Source organism: Pezoporus wallicus, unplaced genomic scaffold (genome assembly GCF_028554395.1).
Source record: "Pezoporus wallicus isolate ANWC-B61680 ecotype Strahan unplaced genomic scaffold, APGP_CSIRO_Pwel_v1 contig_7204, whole genome shotgun sequence".
Classification (NCBI taxonomy): Eukaryota; Metazoa; Chordata; class Aves; order Psittaciformes; family Psittacidae; genus Pezoporus; species Pezoporus wallicus.
In genome coordinates, this window is record NW_026634996.1 from 747,466 (window position 1) to 765,937 (window position 18,472).

The following is an 18,472-nucleotide window of genomic DNA, read 5'->3' on the forward strand; positions in this document are numbered from 1 at the left end:
AAGAAACACGTTCACTGTGTCGTGAGCTGATGTTGCCTTGCCCTTAAATGGAGGGGGAAGGAGGGTGTGGGCTATTATGGAGAGGAGAGGAAAGAAAAATATTTGATTAGGTTTGATTAGCAGCAATTGTGGTTTTATTACTCAGTTTCCTAAATTGTGTCTGAAAAATGCACTCCCCTTTTATCTGGGAAAGTTTTTCAGCTCTTATGTATTTTTAGAGGGAAGGGAAAAAAAAGTTTGTATGAAACCAATACATTAAAATCTAATTATCAGGTTTTTAGAGGAACTGTGTAGTCTGTGTAGACCATAGAATTCTTGCCAAAAGAAAATATGTGTAGAGTAAGTGTCTTTTAAAAGGGCGATGTTCCAATTAGAAAGTCTTCTTAGGTGGTTAGTATCAAAGGTTTCTCTAGGCTCATTTACACCCTCCTCTCCTGTAATGGGCATCCCTGTTCCAACACACAGGATTTTTTTAGTAGAGAATTGCCAAAATAGTTCTGCTTGTATCTATGTTTTCCATACAACAACGTATTTTCCTTTCCTCAGTTCAGAACATCATCCCTTGTTTACAGTCTTAGGCAATACTTGAGTTGAGTGGCTATTTTTACTTTTCAGTTTGTATTGCACACCTTAACCAAGAAAGGATAGGGGGAAGACCTGGTGGCTACAGAGTAGGTGGAGATACCTGGAAGTAGAAACAGGCAGAGGAAATAATGGACTAAGGTCCTAAAATATATTGCATAATGAAAAATGATGTAAAGAGACAGATTTGAGATGGATAACTAGTACGTGCATGTAAGGAAGGGTTAATATCTTGGAACATTTAGCAGCATTTTCAGCCCAGCTATGCACTGCAGTACAGCATTTAAATTTATCTGCTACCAATAAATAAATTGAACTGTGGAGTTTTTTTCAGCCTTTGAAATTGGCAATGAAATAAAGCCTAGAATCTCAGAATATATCACAGGGTGAATATATTAATTTAGGGATGTTACACATTCCTCGATGTTTACAACTTTTTTACTTTCTCTTTTTTTTTTGTGGTATATATATGAGAAATTCAGAAAGGAAATCAGTCAGTTCATAAAACAACTTTTCAAAATGTGTATTGCTGTGAAATTAACATCACAGCAATGTTAGTGAATGTCATATTCCGTGTTCTTGCATCCTCTGTGAGGGTATAGTGATTACTTCATCTTAAGGCTAGACTATCTCACAATTTGTTAAATTCTTCTGATTTCTTTACCCATGCCTGTGAATTTACAAATTTTATTTTCCAAATTGTTGTAAGTTTAATAATGCAAGTCATTGACATGTTTAAGAAAAGATTAACAGTTGAGGATAAGATGCACAGCATACTGAGGAGCAAATCAGCACTGAGGAACAAGTACTTTTGATCCATACTACTGCCATATTGAATTTAGCTAGGAGTATACAGCAATTCTTGAAGTATATTAACTAATGCATTTCTTGATCTTTCATGTGGCTTCGTATGTAACATCAAGTCTTTTGTACAAATGTATGAATTCTTGAAGTGACATGGAGTTTATTAATTGAGTTATTGAAGCATTAAGGTCTTAATTTACTGTTAAAGTAAGAATAATCATACTGCTTATTAGGAATTGGGCATAGGAGCCTGAAGGACTGAATCATTTCTTCCAGATGTACTTGTGTGTTGTTACCAACTTTTTCATCTCCTCTGAAGCAGATTGCTAGATGACATGGACTTGTAGACTGTCTCAGTTTGGCATATGGTATTGTATATGATTCAAAAACACTTCCATAATTTCTACATAAATTTATGCAATTTTTTTCACAATAGTCTCCATCTCATTATTCATACTTTTATTTTTTTATCAGTCATTTCCTTTGCCATATGTGTTATTGTTTGCACACATTAGCAAGAATTATGGGATGATATGTCTTTATCTGCCATCATAAAAAAATACTTACAATTTCCTGAACGAAAAGAGTTTGTTGCAAGAAATCATTAACTTTACACTTGGGGCATATTTGCCCAAAGATCTGACACTAAATTTTGTGTTACTTCAGTAGTAAGAATAACTGCAGATTTTAGCAAAAAGTAGAAATTAATACATTACATTTCCAAACCTTTCTGGCATTTTTAATATTTAGGATTTCCAGAGAAAACAGTAAGAAAAATCCATGTGAATACAATCATTTGTACCACTCCCTTGCAGTAAATTCAAGTAATTCTGAAACGTAAACACACTGGGGGGGTGGTAAGATTTGAGCACCTCTTCTGTTGCCTGTAGTTTTTTTGAATGCAATCATTTGTACCACTCTCTTGCAGTAAATTCAAGTAATTCTGAAACGTAAACACACTGGGGGGGGGAGGTAATATTTGAGCACCTCTTCTATTGCCCTGTAGTTTTGCTCAAATCGCAGAGGAGCAAGGATTAGAAAATAGGTACAAGCAAGAAGGAGAAATAGGCCACAAACCCAAAACTATTGCAGGATACTTGGTCATTAAACTATTCTCTCACAAATCTTATGTATGTTTTTCAGCACAAAAGAAAAAAAAAAAAGGTTTTCTTCCAGTACAATAAAGCTTGTAACAAATAAATCAGAGACTCACTAGCAAGCACTTATTCTTTAGCCTAAACTGCTTTCTGTAAAATTGAAAGTCAGGATAATTTTCTAGTGTTCTGCAAGTCCAACTAATGCTAGGTTCTCACTCTCCATCCTTGCATCTGAATATCAGTATTGTCTGCCTTTTATTGTTGGAAAATTCTGTTATTTTAAATTAAATCAGTCAGCCGTTACCCTACAGTAATTAGACACTTTGTAATGTTGAGTTGTCCCACAAATTGCAAGGCTCAATGTGGGTTACAAACAAGCATGCGTTTGCCCTTTGTCCAGCAACTACATCTAAGAAGCCTGTATTGAAATCAGCAGATTAGCAGGATTTGATGAATTAGTTTAATGTGACAGATCCCTTCTATTGCAAAACAATATAACTCTGCTTAAATTAATGGAATGGTTCCTAGGTTATACTAGCTGAGTGATATTTGTGAAGCACAGTAAATACATCTATAACTGTGGAATTGATAATGCTGCCAGTTATAAAGCTTTTTTGCTCAAATGCATTTGAAAAACAAGCTATGCTTGTGCTTATCCTTGTATTTCACTCTCCCCTTCTGTTTGGATCCCTTGTTTTGCTGCTTTCTTGTTATAATTTTTGCCTTTTTCCTCAAATAGGGCAAACAACTGTAATTATTTCTCTCTAGTATACTCCAAGTGCTCAGGTAACACATGCAATGCAGTCTGATTTTTCACTAGTTGAACATAAAACCTTCAGCTGGCAACCAGAGAGACACTCAGCAATCTCAGCTTTACTGCCAAATTGGATGACAGGAGATGGCAGTACAGACAATATTCTTGGCAAGCTTCCCTGTTTACAAATCCCTGCTTCAAAACTACGTTGTTTTGCTCTGTGATATTCTTCCTTCCAGGAGTATGGGACAAAGTAGACTTCACAATAAAGCCCAACATATTTTATGTAATACAGGGATACTAGCGAGAAAATTATGTGTTTTCCCCCTATAAATCTCTAAGATTTTTTCTTTGAACTTTCTTATCATCACAATTTTGATTTTAGTTTTTTTTTCCACTTCATGTGTGTCTGTATGCTTCTATATGATGATGGAAGGAAAATACTATTTTAACTGCGCAGGTATAATGAAACAGGAGGAAGCCTGTGAGACAAAGAGGAAGAAATACACATTAATTATCTTAGGATGCATTATCTTTTCATTTTGCAAGCAAGGAAATATCTAATACCTGAGTAGCAAAATGCTGTAACTTCAGACTGGAGGGGTAATATAAATCACATGCAGGGGGCAGCTCAATGAAAGATCAGAATCTAGTGCATTCACTGAGACAAAAGTAGACAAAGAAGAGACTACATTCGTGTTCGCCCTTCCCACATACCATGACCTCTTCCACAGTCACAAAGATCTATTTCCAATTTCAAGCCAATAGCTATAAATGTTAATAGTTGCCTTTACCTCTTTCTCTGGGCTTAGCTTCTTGCCCCATTACCAAAACCATTTAGTTTCTCAGTAATTCATTTTCTATGTAATCTCTTTTCATGTCCTATGTTTCCTCTATTATGTTTCACCTTGGGCAGTACATCATGTAAATAAAGCCTATATCCATAATCACTTTACTGCTTAAGGGAATTCAGTCTCAAAAACTCCATTGCAGCCTCTGTCCATTATAGGAGATCTCTCTGGTCCTCATTAGGTGGAACAAGTGGGCAAATATTTTAAAAACTGTTTCAGCATCAGTGATGTAACCTTGAGTATCTATTCAGAAATGTCAGATATATTTAAAAGATGAGCATGAAAGAGATAAAGGCACCTGAGAAAGAAGTTCATCATACTGTATTACGATTTCAAAAACTCCTGCGTTTGAAATAGTGTTTAAGGCCACATTATAGCGGTGTAGACAGTGATCAAATGGACAAAAAACATCCAAGAACTTATATTCAAGTATTTTTTTCAAATTAGAAATAGAAATTTAACGTACTAATAGCCTGAAAATGTGTATATTGGTATTTGAGGCAGAAATAATTGAGGTAAAGCAGAAATGACTGAGTTTTGTATTCTTCCAATAAGGAAGAGAAATACTAGCTTCACATTGCCATGTAACTGTCTCTGAAAGGACAGAAACAAATATTTGGACATAATATAAACAAAGGACAGATCAAATATTTGTGTGAGAAGTAGTACTTTTAGTTCTGTTTAGCATTTACTGTAATTAAGAAGTGTATATTGTCTTTTTTAAACCAGGTTTTACTTTGAATTTGAGTTTAGGGTTCTCTCAAGCTCTTGTTTGTGAAATGAAAATTGGATATTTCCCTTCTACTTTATTGAAAGCCAAAACCCATGAAAGCGTTTGACAGTCTCTCATGTCACCTCATGTTTGTTTGATGTGGTTATTGGTGGTTTTCCATCCTAGGTCTTAAATATCATTTTATAACAAATCCAAAGTCCTGCTTCACTGCAGTTTTATTAATGGACAGTATTCATGGGAAAAAGTAGGTAAGATTTTAAAATGCTCTGTGTGCTGGGTACTAGATGGGCGTAAAAATATTAGATAGCATGCTATCCAAATGTTTTCATGCACATAGAGGTAGTTAAGGACTACTTATGAAATTGCACCTTTTATTATGTAAGAGGAAAAAAAACAAACAAACCCCAATAATTTTCTTCCCACCTAGAAAAAGCCATTAATGTTCTTTTCCTCTTTTTTCTTTGTTTTTTTTTTGTTGTTTTTTTTTTGTTTGTTTGTTTGGTTTGGTTTTTGTTTTTGTGTTCTCAAGCTTCATTCTGACTTGGACAAGGGAGTGGGCACTGTAAAATATACCCTTTCGGGAGATGGTGCTGGCACTGTTTTTACCATTGATGAGACCACAGGAGATATTCATGCCATAAGGAGCCTAGATCGAGAAGAAAAACCTTTCTACACACTCCGGGCTCAGGCTGTGGATGTTGACACCAAGAAACCACTAGAGCCAGAATCAGAATTCATCATCAAAGTGCAGGACATTAATGATAATGAGCCAAAGTTTCTGGATGGGCCTTATGTTGCCAGTGTCCCAGAAATGTCTCCAGTGGGTGAGTAAGAAGCTTTAAACACTTGATAACTAATTGCATATTACTTAAGTATCTCAATGTGCATTTCCTGCTGAGAAAAGAAAGAGAAGGATGAAATGAAAATATAACTTCTAAAACTTACTATTCAAAATGTCTCACTCTGTGCATAGAAATATACAGATTCCAGTTTTGGTTTAGCTTTATTTGTTTATATAGAAACTCATTCTCTTGCCTGTGACAGTCTCTGAGAACAGGAAGAAAAAAAAATATATATTCATGCAGGTAAGCTAATGTCCAGGGGTTCTGTGTACCCCCCATATATTATTTCACATGGTGAAGTGCATTCGCCTCTCTATTTTATGTTGGCTGTTTCCTGTACAGAATTAGATTGTATAACAGCCTCTTGCCACTTACTGTTCTTATCTTTTCATGGCTGTAAAATTCCTACAGCACGTGCATGATCCCCTAATTGTAAGTTAGGGGACAATTCTTTATGAAGTCCTGCTACGCTGTGAGTGCTGAAAGTTAACAATTTCCCTCACCTGACCCTCCACAATGCAGGAACAGGACAGAGAGGCTCAGCAAGACTAGTTCAAGGTCTCAAAAACCTAATGTCCAAGAAAATACTGAGTGCATTGGATCCTTAAGAAAAAGAAAAAAAACTGGAACAGGTTTTTGTTTGAAGATTTTCACAACATGATAGACATTTGCCAGAAAAGTCATAAAAAGCACTGATCCTGCTTTGGAGCAGGAGAATAGACTAAATTGGCCCTTTGGGTCTCTGCCTGATGGCTGATTCGGCAGTGGTCCTGAGCAGTGTGTTTGCAACACAAGCACACTGCTTGTATCCTGCTGCCAGATGGCATGTTGGGCTTCCCCGCGGGCACCAGAAATTAATTCATTCTTGGTTGGGAGGTCTTTAACTTCACAGTGCTAGCTTCAGTTTATTGCCATTCTCTCTCCTAAGCTGTCTTTTCCCAGTACTTCACAAGCCAGTATTAGTCATATAATACTCCCTGTAGTTGCCAACAGTTTTGGAAGTTTTCTGGCTCTGAAATGTGAAGAGGGATCCTGTTGCACTTCCAGCTATGCAGCTCACATGGTGATGTTTTGAAAGATAATCCAGGAGGCAACTAGCTACCTACAAAAGTTGCTATATGGAATTAATGAGGTAGTATTTTCGATTTTGTGGTAGAATGTGGTAAAAAGTGGTATGAGTAGACATGTAGAGATGATCTTGTTAATCTCATGCAAATATAGAGAAGAGTTCATTATAGTCACCCACAGAGGTTCATGTATAAATTCACCGTTTAGGTGCACTACTGTTGTTGCCCCTGTAGAGATGCCCAGTGATATCACTTACAGTTATATTATTTATAGATGGCAAACATTCATTATATTTTCAAATCTGTTTCTGTGGCAAGTTCAGAATATAATTTTCCCAACAGTGAATGTATGTTTATTTGTGCAATTGTTTTAAAGACTTGATCAGAGAGAAATGAGCAAAGTAATAACAAATAATGCTATTTAGACAGCGGAACACGATACATGCAATCATTCTCATTCTGTTGCTTTCTCTCCATCTTCCTGTCGTATTTCTTAAATATGTGTATGCAGTAGCAGACAAAATGCTAACAGCAGTTTTATTTCATGGGAAACTCTCTTCAAGGTGTGCCATGCATTGTGGCTTTTACATTGACTGGGAGTTGCATTGACTAAATGAGATGCAACCGAGTATGCGGTGTCATGCACATGTCTTAAAAGAAATGCTTTTTCTGTTTATTCTCCTTTAGAAAAACAGCAGTAGATGCCATGGCAAAAATGCATCCTCTTGATCTTCACTTTATTCAGTCACATCACTATCTGCAGAAGATTTATTCATAAGAGTTTATATCTTCCTCTATAAGAAAAATCAAAGATGGATGAAAATTAATTGAAGAAGTTAAGACAAGGAAATAGTGCCCTAAATGGAGGCCTAAACTCCAATTAGTGGTTGCTAAAGATGATAAAAAAATTCTGCTTTTGGTTTACTTGCAGCAAAAATATCTAGAAATGCCTTCTGTTGCCTGCAATGTGCCAGGAAATTGTGCCTTCTCTAATGTAGGTCTCTCCACTCTCTTACTCTCTCTTATCTATGCTTTTGCTACCTTATGTAAGCACATATTTCTCAGAGGATCTAAAACTACTGTTCCCCATCATCAACCATTTAGTTGCACCTATAGAGATGCCTAGACCTCCCACTGCCTGAGGCTGACATTGAAAATCACTTTGATTTTTTAGCTGGTGCAGCATATGGTTGCCTTGGCTTAGGCAAAAACCCTGATAAACTCTTCCTCTCATCTATTTTTTTACATTTTCATTTTCTAATTGTCACTTTCCAATTCCGAAATGTCCTAAACTTCACTTCCTATATTTTTGCAACAGTATTTATTATGAACTGCACTCATTCACACTGTTTCCATTGTGGGAAATGCACCAAAGCATGACCTTTTTTCCCCATTCCTAGTTATTTCTATGAGCCTGACTAGCCTCTCTGACTAGTGACTTGCTGTCTTTTATTGTTGCATGATACATGCAAAGGTTTACTCTGTTTCCTAGTTTATTCTAAGTCTATTAATAATAAGGAGCAAAATTTGAACAGCAGAATTCATGTTGAAAGGCAGCTAGAGGGCGGCTAAGTAGCTAATAAAGTCCTGAAGACTTAAAACCCACTGCAAACACACAGTATATGTTCCATTTGGGATAAAGTGAAATACAGTGAATTGTATAAAACACACTTGAGGCACCATAGTCTGCAGCCATAACAAAGGATTACATGGGGCTGGACAGTCTTGGGAAGGTAAGTGTACTTCAGACCCCTTACACACATTTTAGAAATTTTCATGGCTGTAGTATTCTTGGTTTTGTAATATCTCTGGCCTTCTAATTTCTGTTGCTGAAGCTTTGGTGGCTGAAAAAATGCCATAGCACTCATCCCCAGGTTCTGAGTTCCAGTCACAGAGTTGTAAGAAAACTGTGTGTCATCTTTATCCTGGACTTTGATGAATTTTTTTTTCCAGAAAAGGTACAAAGACATGGAAGTTTGTAGGATACTCAATATCTGGCTTTCTGCACAAAAATATTATTTACAGATATCTGTCATATCCAAGGTTTTCATGTAGATTTTCAAAGAACTTTGTTGTGTTATTTTCCATGCATATTTTAGGTGGAAATTTTTTTCCATTGAAATTTGAGGTTATATTGAAGTTTCTTCTGCAAGTTTCTGTACACTGGAGTTTGGTTGGTTTTCCCTTTAATCAATACCACTCTTTAAAAAAGATGATGGTAATGCATGTCTTAGATTTTTCTCAAAAAAAAAGATAATTTTAGGATTGTCATTTTTACTTGGTGGTGCATTCCTTGCTTGGAGCCAAATTCCTTCATATGTTTTTTACTAAGAATAAAATGTTAGCAGGATGTTTACTGTTCTCTAAAATTCTAATATAAGCCCACTACAAACTGGGACACCTACCTGTTCTATGCCAAAGGCTGGAATGGCCATCTAGCCTTGCTCCTTTCATACATGCTCTGTAATCTGCTCATCTATGACAGAGAGGACAGTCAATCACAGGTATAAAAGTCCTTCTCTTGAGAAGCCCTTTGGTTACCAACTGGTGTAACATGCGGGCTACTGGACCCATCTATGATTCCCATTATTTCTGATACTTTCCAAGTGTGCATAGTTTCTGTATTGGATATTGGTACCTCCAATGTTGACAGTGTATCGCTCATATAACAAATGGGTGCAGAATCCTTAATGGTGGTAATTACCTGGGAAAAGGCAATGATGTGAAATAGCCTGCAGTGAAACTCAGCAGGTAGTGTCAGATTACAACATAGAACTAATATTTTAAGAACAGAGATTGCCATGCTGTTACCCTGTGCCTAATAAGAGACTTATAAAACCTTAAGGACTGGACTTCTAATATATTTTTTTCTGCTACTGGATTGGTTTTATCAATACTTTTATTTGAAAATATTGCCTTGATTCAATAAGATTTCCAAAATGTAGAACAAACCAGAAATGGAAATTTATGCATGAGGACTGAAAAGGGGGCTATAATTTTGCCATTTGCAATTTAATATTATCAAAATATGTTGTCCTTTAGTATAGTTTAATCAATGGTGTTGCTTCTGGCAGCTGTGCTAGCTTCTGTTGCAATATAGTTCATGTAAGCATGGAAATACATATCATGAGTTTAAACCAAGGTTACCTCCTTATTAAAACTATCAGTCCAAATGACTGAGAGTAAGAGCATACCAGCATTAAGCATACATTCAAGGAAATATAATATATTTTTATATATTTGTATGTAAAAATATGCACAGAAATTCATCTGCATTTCTCATTAATTTTTTTACTGATTATGCTGATTTTAATTGATCATATGTATCACACATGACAAATTTGTAATTTCTACTGTCACAGTCTCCTAATTATTTTCTAAATTCTTTCCATTATTCCTCTATGGTAGGCAACTAAGGGTACAGCAACTAAGGCTGTACTAAACCCATCAATTTCATAACATATAGATTCCATATGTTCTTTCCCAGGTAATTTCATTTCATACCTTTTCCACTAGATTAACTCTTCATTGCTCAGGAAGGATCTACGAATTCCAGATCACAATGGCAATTATTCTGCCTTTTTTGTTATTAACAAATAATGCAAAAAGTTCTCATTAAATAGCTGTGTACTGTTTAGGCTTGAATATTCTATTTGAAACTGCCTCAATTGTAACACTACATTTTAATGCTAAAATGGTCAATGATACTAGAAAGTTGGTACCAGATTATTTTTACTGAGTATCCTCTTTGGCGCAAAGCAGCTACTTGAAGAGTGTTACGGATTTTGTTCTCATGGTAGTGACTGCATAAAATTGTCTCTATAAATTTTATGGCAATTTTACTTCTGAAGTGAATACTTAATGGGTTTATACTTAAACATTGGCTTATATTTAAACATTGTTAAAGTCTTATATATATGCATTCACAAATGGAACATATATTTAGTATATATATCTATGTTGTTTTATGTGAAAGGATTAGAACATATAAAAAACTAACCTGATGAACTGGTGGGTAGGAACCTGCACTTTGGTGAGGCATAGCTTAGTACCCTGTGCCTGAGTTTAGCCTGAAGCTTACAACGAGCAGAGCCTAGGGAAGGAAGAACTATAAAGTATTGGAGCAAATACAGAGTGATCCTTCTCTTGGTATAGAATCCTAGCTTCTGGCAGTATATTTTTAAGGGCTTCCAGAGGTGTACCCAGGCTGTTGTGGATGATACTACTTTGGGAAACTGCAGAGGCCAGACATTTTTGAATGGTATTACACATGGTCATGGAGAGGTAACTGGCATTATAATCTGCCAGCCCCTGTCTGAAGGCCCTGCAGCTCCTCCCTGGTCTCCATGCTTTTCTCTGGTGTTATCAAGTCCTTAAAGAAAATGATGGGAATTGGATGTCATATTCCATATACAAATATCTTGAATATTCTTATTTATTCTCTTTTCCTTGTCTAATAAATCCCGTCAGTCATTTTCCCTTTTTTGTCCACTGTTGATCATTGAGATGAAAACTTTGAAGAATTTTCCACAGTGATCACAAGATGAAGAATTAATAGGGAACTGAGCTACAACCCACCTTTGTGAAAGTACTGATAAGGTGTTTTTTCCCATGCCTCTTACTTCGTATTCATCAGTGTGAAATCCCCTATCCCCAGATACTTGTTACATTAAGATACCCCTGTAACATTCTGCAGTCAAGCTTTCATTTTGTCAACTCATTAACTGCTTATATACTCTTTTACTGGCAACCTGTGAGTTCAGATCCAAGTGAGATGCCAGTGGCAACCCACCTTTCATGTAAAGACTGGCACTTTATTCCTACCATTTGATTTCTGTTTTTATTTTGATATTATAATAGAAAAGGCTGTTCTCTCTTTATTGTTTATTCTTCTTTTGTAAAGCATTTGCTTAGAAACCTTGATGAAATCTTTTTGGAAATTTAGATAACTGTTAATCTGTGCAAGTAATCTAGATCTGTATACTTACTGATTCACCCAATAGGTTAACAGTCTCTGTGAAGAGTGGCTTCCCTTCACAAAACTGTACTGACTCCCCCCTTACAAGGTCGTATCCACATGTCCTCTAATTTAGTACTTTATTACAGTGTGCAGATTCATCCATTGCCTGGTGCCCTAGGTAATACAGGCCACTTTCCAAAAAAATTCATGTTCCAACACTGTCTTTCAGTTCTCTGTCTTGTGGCTATGTCAGATGGCATTTTACCCTTCATAGTTTCAGTGGTTTCTCACTTAGATCTGCTTCATTAATTACAGATTTTGTCTTTTGGATTTTTTTTTTAATTGTAAAAAAAAAAAAACAAACAAAAAAAACCAAACCCAAAATCCAACAAGCAACTAAGCCAGCTTCTGTACTGATCATCCAACTAAGTTTTATATCCAGTGGAAAGAAAGGTGAGTTTTAAGGAAGGAGAAGCAGGAAAGACAGTTTATGACAGCTTAGCCTTTTGGTAAAAAAGTTTTTACCATGTATGTGTACCAAGAAATGGGAAAAAAACAACACTGAGATGTAGACAGAAAATTACAAGTCGCAAATAAAAGCTTTTGAAACAAAAGTGTTTCTTGACGTTATGGTAGATCGCTAGGCAGCCTAGGCAGTTTTTACTACTGTGAAAAACCTTACAGACAAAACCCTTTTAGATCAAAAGGGAGGAAGAAAACAATGCAGAGGTTCAAGGCTAGCTTGGTTAAAGGATTGTGGCTATTGTCATACTCACTGTGAGTTTCATTTCTTACACCCTGGCTGCTGGAAATTGTCAGCAAAACAAATCTGGCACATACTGCTATCTGGGAGAATTCGCATAGAATGAAAGCTGTGACAGACAAGCCCCTACAAACATGCATAGAGCAAAATGTCCGAGAAGCTTTTGCTGTTAAAAATGCAAGATGCTGAATAGCTGCTTTCTGACTGTGAAAGCAGCTAGCAGAAATGTCTGTATTCTGCACTAATACCAGTATTAGTGCAGAATTCATGCAAAGTATTTGAGTCTTACTTCATGTATATCCAAGCCTACTTTATTGTGTTTAACCGGAAGTGGGCAAAGTTAAAATCCCCTGTCACAGCAGATAAAGCCATCATAGTAGTGTATATCAAATAACATTTTATATTTCATCACAACCAGGTCTTTTGATGCAGACCCCTCTGCTAGGTTAACCAACCAATTCTTTCATTATTAAAATTAAGTTATTTGGTTTTGCTTTATAGTAATTTTAATTGTGCTATTATTGCATTACAGTTGTTGGGATTATCTGTTGGTTTTATTGTCAGTGGTACTATTTCTAAAGGAAAGGTATTGGCATATTTTTGTGAAGTATTGAGAGATATAGGAATTGTTTTGATACAGGCATATAGCATCTCTTATCATGAAACATGTGGTATTGATAGTTGTTTTAGTAGCCACTGATCAGCTGTAAATGTTAAAAATTAACAAGAAGTTGCTTTATCCTTACCACAGAATGACCCTGAACATAAAAATCTTTCCAGCAAGAGCTGTTCTTTTGGCCACCACATGGTTTTAAATATTAAACATATTTTAAAAGTATTACTGTTCTTAGCCACTGTGTGATTGTAAATATTAAATATGTTTTATAAAAGCTTCTTTTCAAGCTACTGTCTATGCATGCCTATGAACATCATTTTTCTTTAAAGCTGCTTTCCAGCCAGTGAGCTATTTTTTTCCTTATAACCTCAGTTCTATTTAGAATTTTTCACAAAAAAAAAAAGTGTGAGGTTTCAGTGGCACAAGGCAGCTTTTCATTCAAGACAAGTAATCATGTACTGGCCATCTTCTTATAAAGACACTGCAGGTAATGAGAGCAAGCCAAAATTTAAATGGATTTTTATGGATATTTTGCATGGACAGGCTGTGTATATTTAGTGTTCTTCTCCCCCATTTTTGTGTATAACTCTACAGTAAAACAAAATTATAAAAGCAAACATGGGTGATATTCTGTACTAAGTTAACTAGTGTAAGAGATCAGTCACTGCGTGAATCAACCAAGTCATCATCAGCCCTAGAGGAGGACAAAACAGAAGGCAAAATAGTCTCAAGATTGCTAAGCAAATGGGAGTCACTAAACCAAAGATGATTAAGGGCTTTAATTCTGTGTGCAGAAATAACTCCATGTGGCAAATTAGATGTAATCCTAGGAAGGCCTGGGGTGATAAGAAAAGTGTTCATGAGAATCTAGCTTAACAAGAGCAGAGAGAAAAAAATCACTGATAGCAAATATTCTGTTAAGGACAACTTATTCTCCATTTAGAGAATCCCATAAGGCTTAAAGTCTACAGAAAAGACACCACGGATAAAAATAATACCTTAGGAGAAGAAAATCTACATAAAACAGAGGTATAAAAATATCTGCAGAATGAGGAAAAGCATATACTAGAGTATCTTTAAATGACATGTCAGCCAATTAGTATGTATATCTCTCTTTCAACCTTGGATTTAATGAATCCTAGATACTTAATGTTTCGTCTTATTTGTAGTAAGAACAGCATGGATGGGCAATCAGCCCAATGTCTATACTATACACCATATATTTTTTTCTAAGGAACCATTAAAGACCTTATGGGAGGGTGAGCCTGATGTTCCTCCCCTCCATCCTTTGATCAACCAGGGTCCCCAAAAGAGTGGGTTGAAACCTTTCCACAAGAGCCATTTTTGCAAAGTTTCTGTAGAACTGAAAGATGCAAACATGTAACTCTGTCAAAATGTTTTATGAAAAAACAGATGGCTGCTTTTTGAGTCATCCCCCAGGTTAGCTGGTGACTGGCAAATTAAACAGGTGGTTCCCAGATTAGTAGAGGAGCATTCTTTATATCAACCTGACAAGCCAAGCACTGGTGGGATGGGAACCCATAGGCCAGGTTCTGGAGCTGGGAACCTGGTGAGTTTGACTGTTCCCTGATTTCTCTGTTGTGCAACTGATGGCAAGGCCAGTTGCCATGCTGTCTGGACAAGGTAGTCAGCCTGCAAGCTAAACAGATCATAACTAAGTAGGAAGAAGACCAATGGAAATGAAGCAAACTTTTCTCTTTGCTAAAAACTCAACAGTGTCAATATTATTTTCTGGAGTGTGCAAATTTTTATTTATTCTTTTTTTTTTTTCCTGCAGTGAAGCAGGATGAAGTGAAAGGCCAAAACTATTTGAAATATCCCAGTAAAGCGAAATTCCACAGTCCAGAGATCCTTATGCCATTTATGCCTAGGCACCTTTTGTGCAGAAACCAGCAGTAAAAGTTAAATCATTGAGGGTTATAGAGGTGAAGACTGGACGTAGAGAGTGTGCTGACTTCAGGCAGGTGTGAAAGAATGATAGCAGAGGAAGAGGAAAAGCTTTACAGAGTGTTCAGATTTCATTTCAGGAGCTACTGGAGAGAAATGTAACACCTTTAATACTGTATTGTACTTGATTCAGATTGACGCTGCTAGAGAGACTGCTATTGTTTATGTTAGCAAACCTCAGGACCATCCTTTTATTTTCATAAGAAACTTGAAGGATATTAATGAGTAAATAAATGACACTCAAGGTATGAGTATTCCTATGGAGCAACCTTGAAGGAGGAGGGAAGCAGTATACAGCAGGGGGACCTCCATCAAGGTCTGCCTGATACACCATACCAGCCATTGACAGAGAATGTTGTTGCAACCTTCAGGGGTGTAATTCAACTAATCATTTGCATCTTGGTACACCATTGTTCACAGCTGATGATTTTCACTAGAATAGTTTGTTGACTTCTGCGCATCCCACTGAGGTTGGCACAGTGTTTTGGGATAGAGATTCTAACTGCTAAAGGATAATATGGATCCCAATAGCCAATCCAGGTCAGGAAATCTACAGAGTATCTCCTCAATCGTATCCTTCATCTTCCATCTATGTGTATCGTTGTTACAGCAAGCATCAATTTTACCATTTGTTCTGATCTAAAAGACTATCCCAATTTATCTGAAATATAATTATGCAGCTAGGGTTCCCATATTGTAGGAACATCACCTTAGAAGCCTGTCTATCCTCCTGTCTCTGTCTTCCTCCTGAACAGAAGTAGAAGCTAGGAGAAAGTTAAGTACACATTTAGGGAGATTATCATGTCACAGTCTATTTGGGAGTAGGTTTTATCCACACGTGATTTACTTATTTATTTTCTAACTCTGTTAAAAAGGATTGTTGTTTGGGTTCACAGCCATACCAAATACTTCTCTAATCCCCATTTTGTTGGGTGTAGTGACTGTACATTCCCTAAATTGATCATGTCATTCTACAAAGCATTTCCTTTTCCTATTTTTAACATTTTTTTTTTATTTCAGTCTGGAAAATAAAAGATTAATAGGAACAGATCATTTAGCTTTGGTGTAGTCCTAACTACATCTCTATAATGCCACATCTTTCTGTCTTATTTCTAAATTAAACAGATGAAATATTTGAAGTTCTATGTTGAAAACTTTACATTTATTAATCACTTTCACTGCTTGCCTCTGAGCCCCCTTTACATCTGCCATCCTTTTAGTGATAGGGCAACAGTAATCAATATTTCCAACAGCCCTGAGAAAATTCAGATGAGAAAGATGCCTGAAGGGCAGGTTCAAGTGCTCAAGCCTGCAATTTATGGTCTTGCAAGAGATGATGTAGACACAGATGCTCAAATTATCAGCCCCATTCTCTGGTTCAGTAGTTCCAAATTCATCCACATTTTCTTGCTGCTTTCATTCCGTATCACCTTGTGCCTGAACACAAACCAAATCCTGTCAGTTCCCAGCAGATGTTTGATAGTCCTGGAATCGTTTCATGGCTCTTGTCTGTGTTTCTGAATGAATTTTCTGTTCACAGATTTTAAGTCCTAAACCAATATTAATCACTGAACATAATCCAGTGGGACATAATGCCTTGCTGTTCATAGAGTGGATGATCCTTGTGCCTTCAAAAGATCATCCAGTTGCTAAATCTTCCCCTAATTGAGTAGAAAAATTAGCTTTAGTATAGTATATTAAAGAACTGTGTTTGATAGTTTTATTTGTCATACTGGTGAGGGAATAAGGATGGGAACTGTTAACATTTGTGGAGGAGGTGGCAGTGGTTGAACATATGTAAATTGCTGCTTTTATTTGCCACAACCATTCAAAAAAGTTTCAAACACTGGTGTACTAGGAATCACTCCAACATAAAATGTTGGATAATCACTTCCTGTTATCAGCTTTTCTTTGTAACAAATATACAAAAATTCTAGCCTTTCCTTCTGAAGAAAATCTTACATAAATGACCTGAAAGGCACCCAGATGTCATGCTGCCTGCCTGAATCAAAAGATGGCATCAAGGCAGCAGCTTCTTAGATTCCAAAATCCATATGAAGCTTGTAATTGAACTGGCAAGTTGTAAAGAAGGAATCCTTTCTCTGGGCCACTGCACAGCAATATCTCTGAACTGCTGATTTAAAGGAAAGATATGGGATAAGAACTGCACCAGCATGTCCTGATGATTTACTGTAGAACTGAGTTTTTGGCAGTTCCATAATACCTGTACTGCAGTCTGGGTGCTTTATATTTTAGCCACCTTTATCAATTTACTTCGGGTAGCACAAGGGGACAGTAAGAGTGATGACAGAATAGGTTTTATGGCAGCATAGTACAAGGAAGTTTGGGATACTAACTCTCAACTTACCTTGCAAGGATGTCCTAATGGTTCATTTCCAGTTCTACTGTTACACAGACTGACTACATTAAAGCCCACATGAGCCTTCCTGCCCATACTGCAAATGTGTTTCACACTTTGAGTGTTTACTTACTTGTGGACGCAGTGTGTGTCATGTTGGTACTGCTCTTATCAACAGCAGAGGTTTTAAACTTCCCAGTAAGATCTCCTTTAGTGAATGTTTTTCATCAGCAGATTCTCAGGCCAGATTTGTAAAGGTAACTTGGCACTGGAAGAGTCTTATAAGCATCTTGTGGTTGTTTTGTGGTTTTGGTGTGGGTTTTTTTCCTTGATATCACTAAGTGTAGGGCACATAAATGATTTTGAAAACCCTAATCAGTCTTTAAACTCTGAAACAGCTTTTAATAGCTTGAGCTGTACTGTCAAGTTCCTCAAGCAATGCTGAGCATGCCTGATGTATAGGCACCTAAATTTCACTGTCATACATTATAAACGTGAACCAAAATGTACTGGTGATTTGGCCAGATAGTTGGAGCAGTGTCTTGTGGAGCTCAACCAAATCAGACGCAGATCAAATTCAGCATTACTACAGTAGGTGATTTGAGGTATGCTGTGCAGGGTTAGATGTTCACATGGATTTATTTGTCTGATTCCAAATGAAGTATCTTAGTACCTGCCTGCATTTGGAAAAAAGTAAATTTCTACAAAATTGTTCCATGGGTTTCTAAACCTGTTCCCAATCTGCTTGTGCATAGAACTGTCTGAGTTTTACACTGCTGAGCAGCTAGATGCCAATTAATTCCTAAGCACTGTCAAAAATCATAAAGCAGATATACTTAATTCTTTGTTGGAAGCCAGTTAGCGACATTTTCAGAGTTCAGAGTTACATCCCATAGAAAATATGGCTGGAGGAGAGGTTGCATGTTTTCATTTTGCAGTGAGCTAAGTAGAAAACTCACACAAGATACTGCAGATGCAGCTTTAATCCTTTCCTTTTTTAAATACGACCTCCTCATGTTTTAACCACCACAGACTTTCTTAGTCTTTCTCCCTTCTTCCTTTTTTTGGCCTGATGA

The 18,472-nt window shown here is 36.6% G+C and overlaps 1 protein-coding gene across 3 annotated transcripts in view; it reads left to right on the forward strand.

Annotated features, from left to right (window-relative positions):
• CDH12 (cadherin 12) overlaps nt 1-18,472 on the forward strand; it is a 542,650-nt gene that overhangs the window by 420,739 nt on the left and 103,439 nt on the right. For all 3 annotated transcript variants that reach the window (XM_057396851.1, XM_057396674.1, XM_057396769.1), the window contains exon 4: nt 5,351-5,645. In XM_057396851.1, the coding sequence (XP_057252834.1) occupies nt 5,351-5,645 (295 nt within the window). The remainder of the gene's footprint in view (nt 1-5,350; nt 5,646-18,472) is intronic.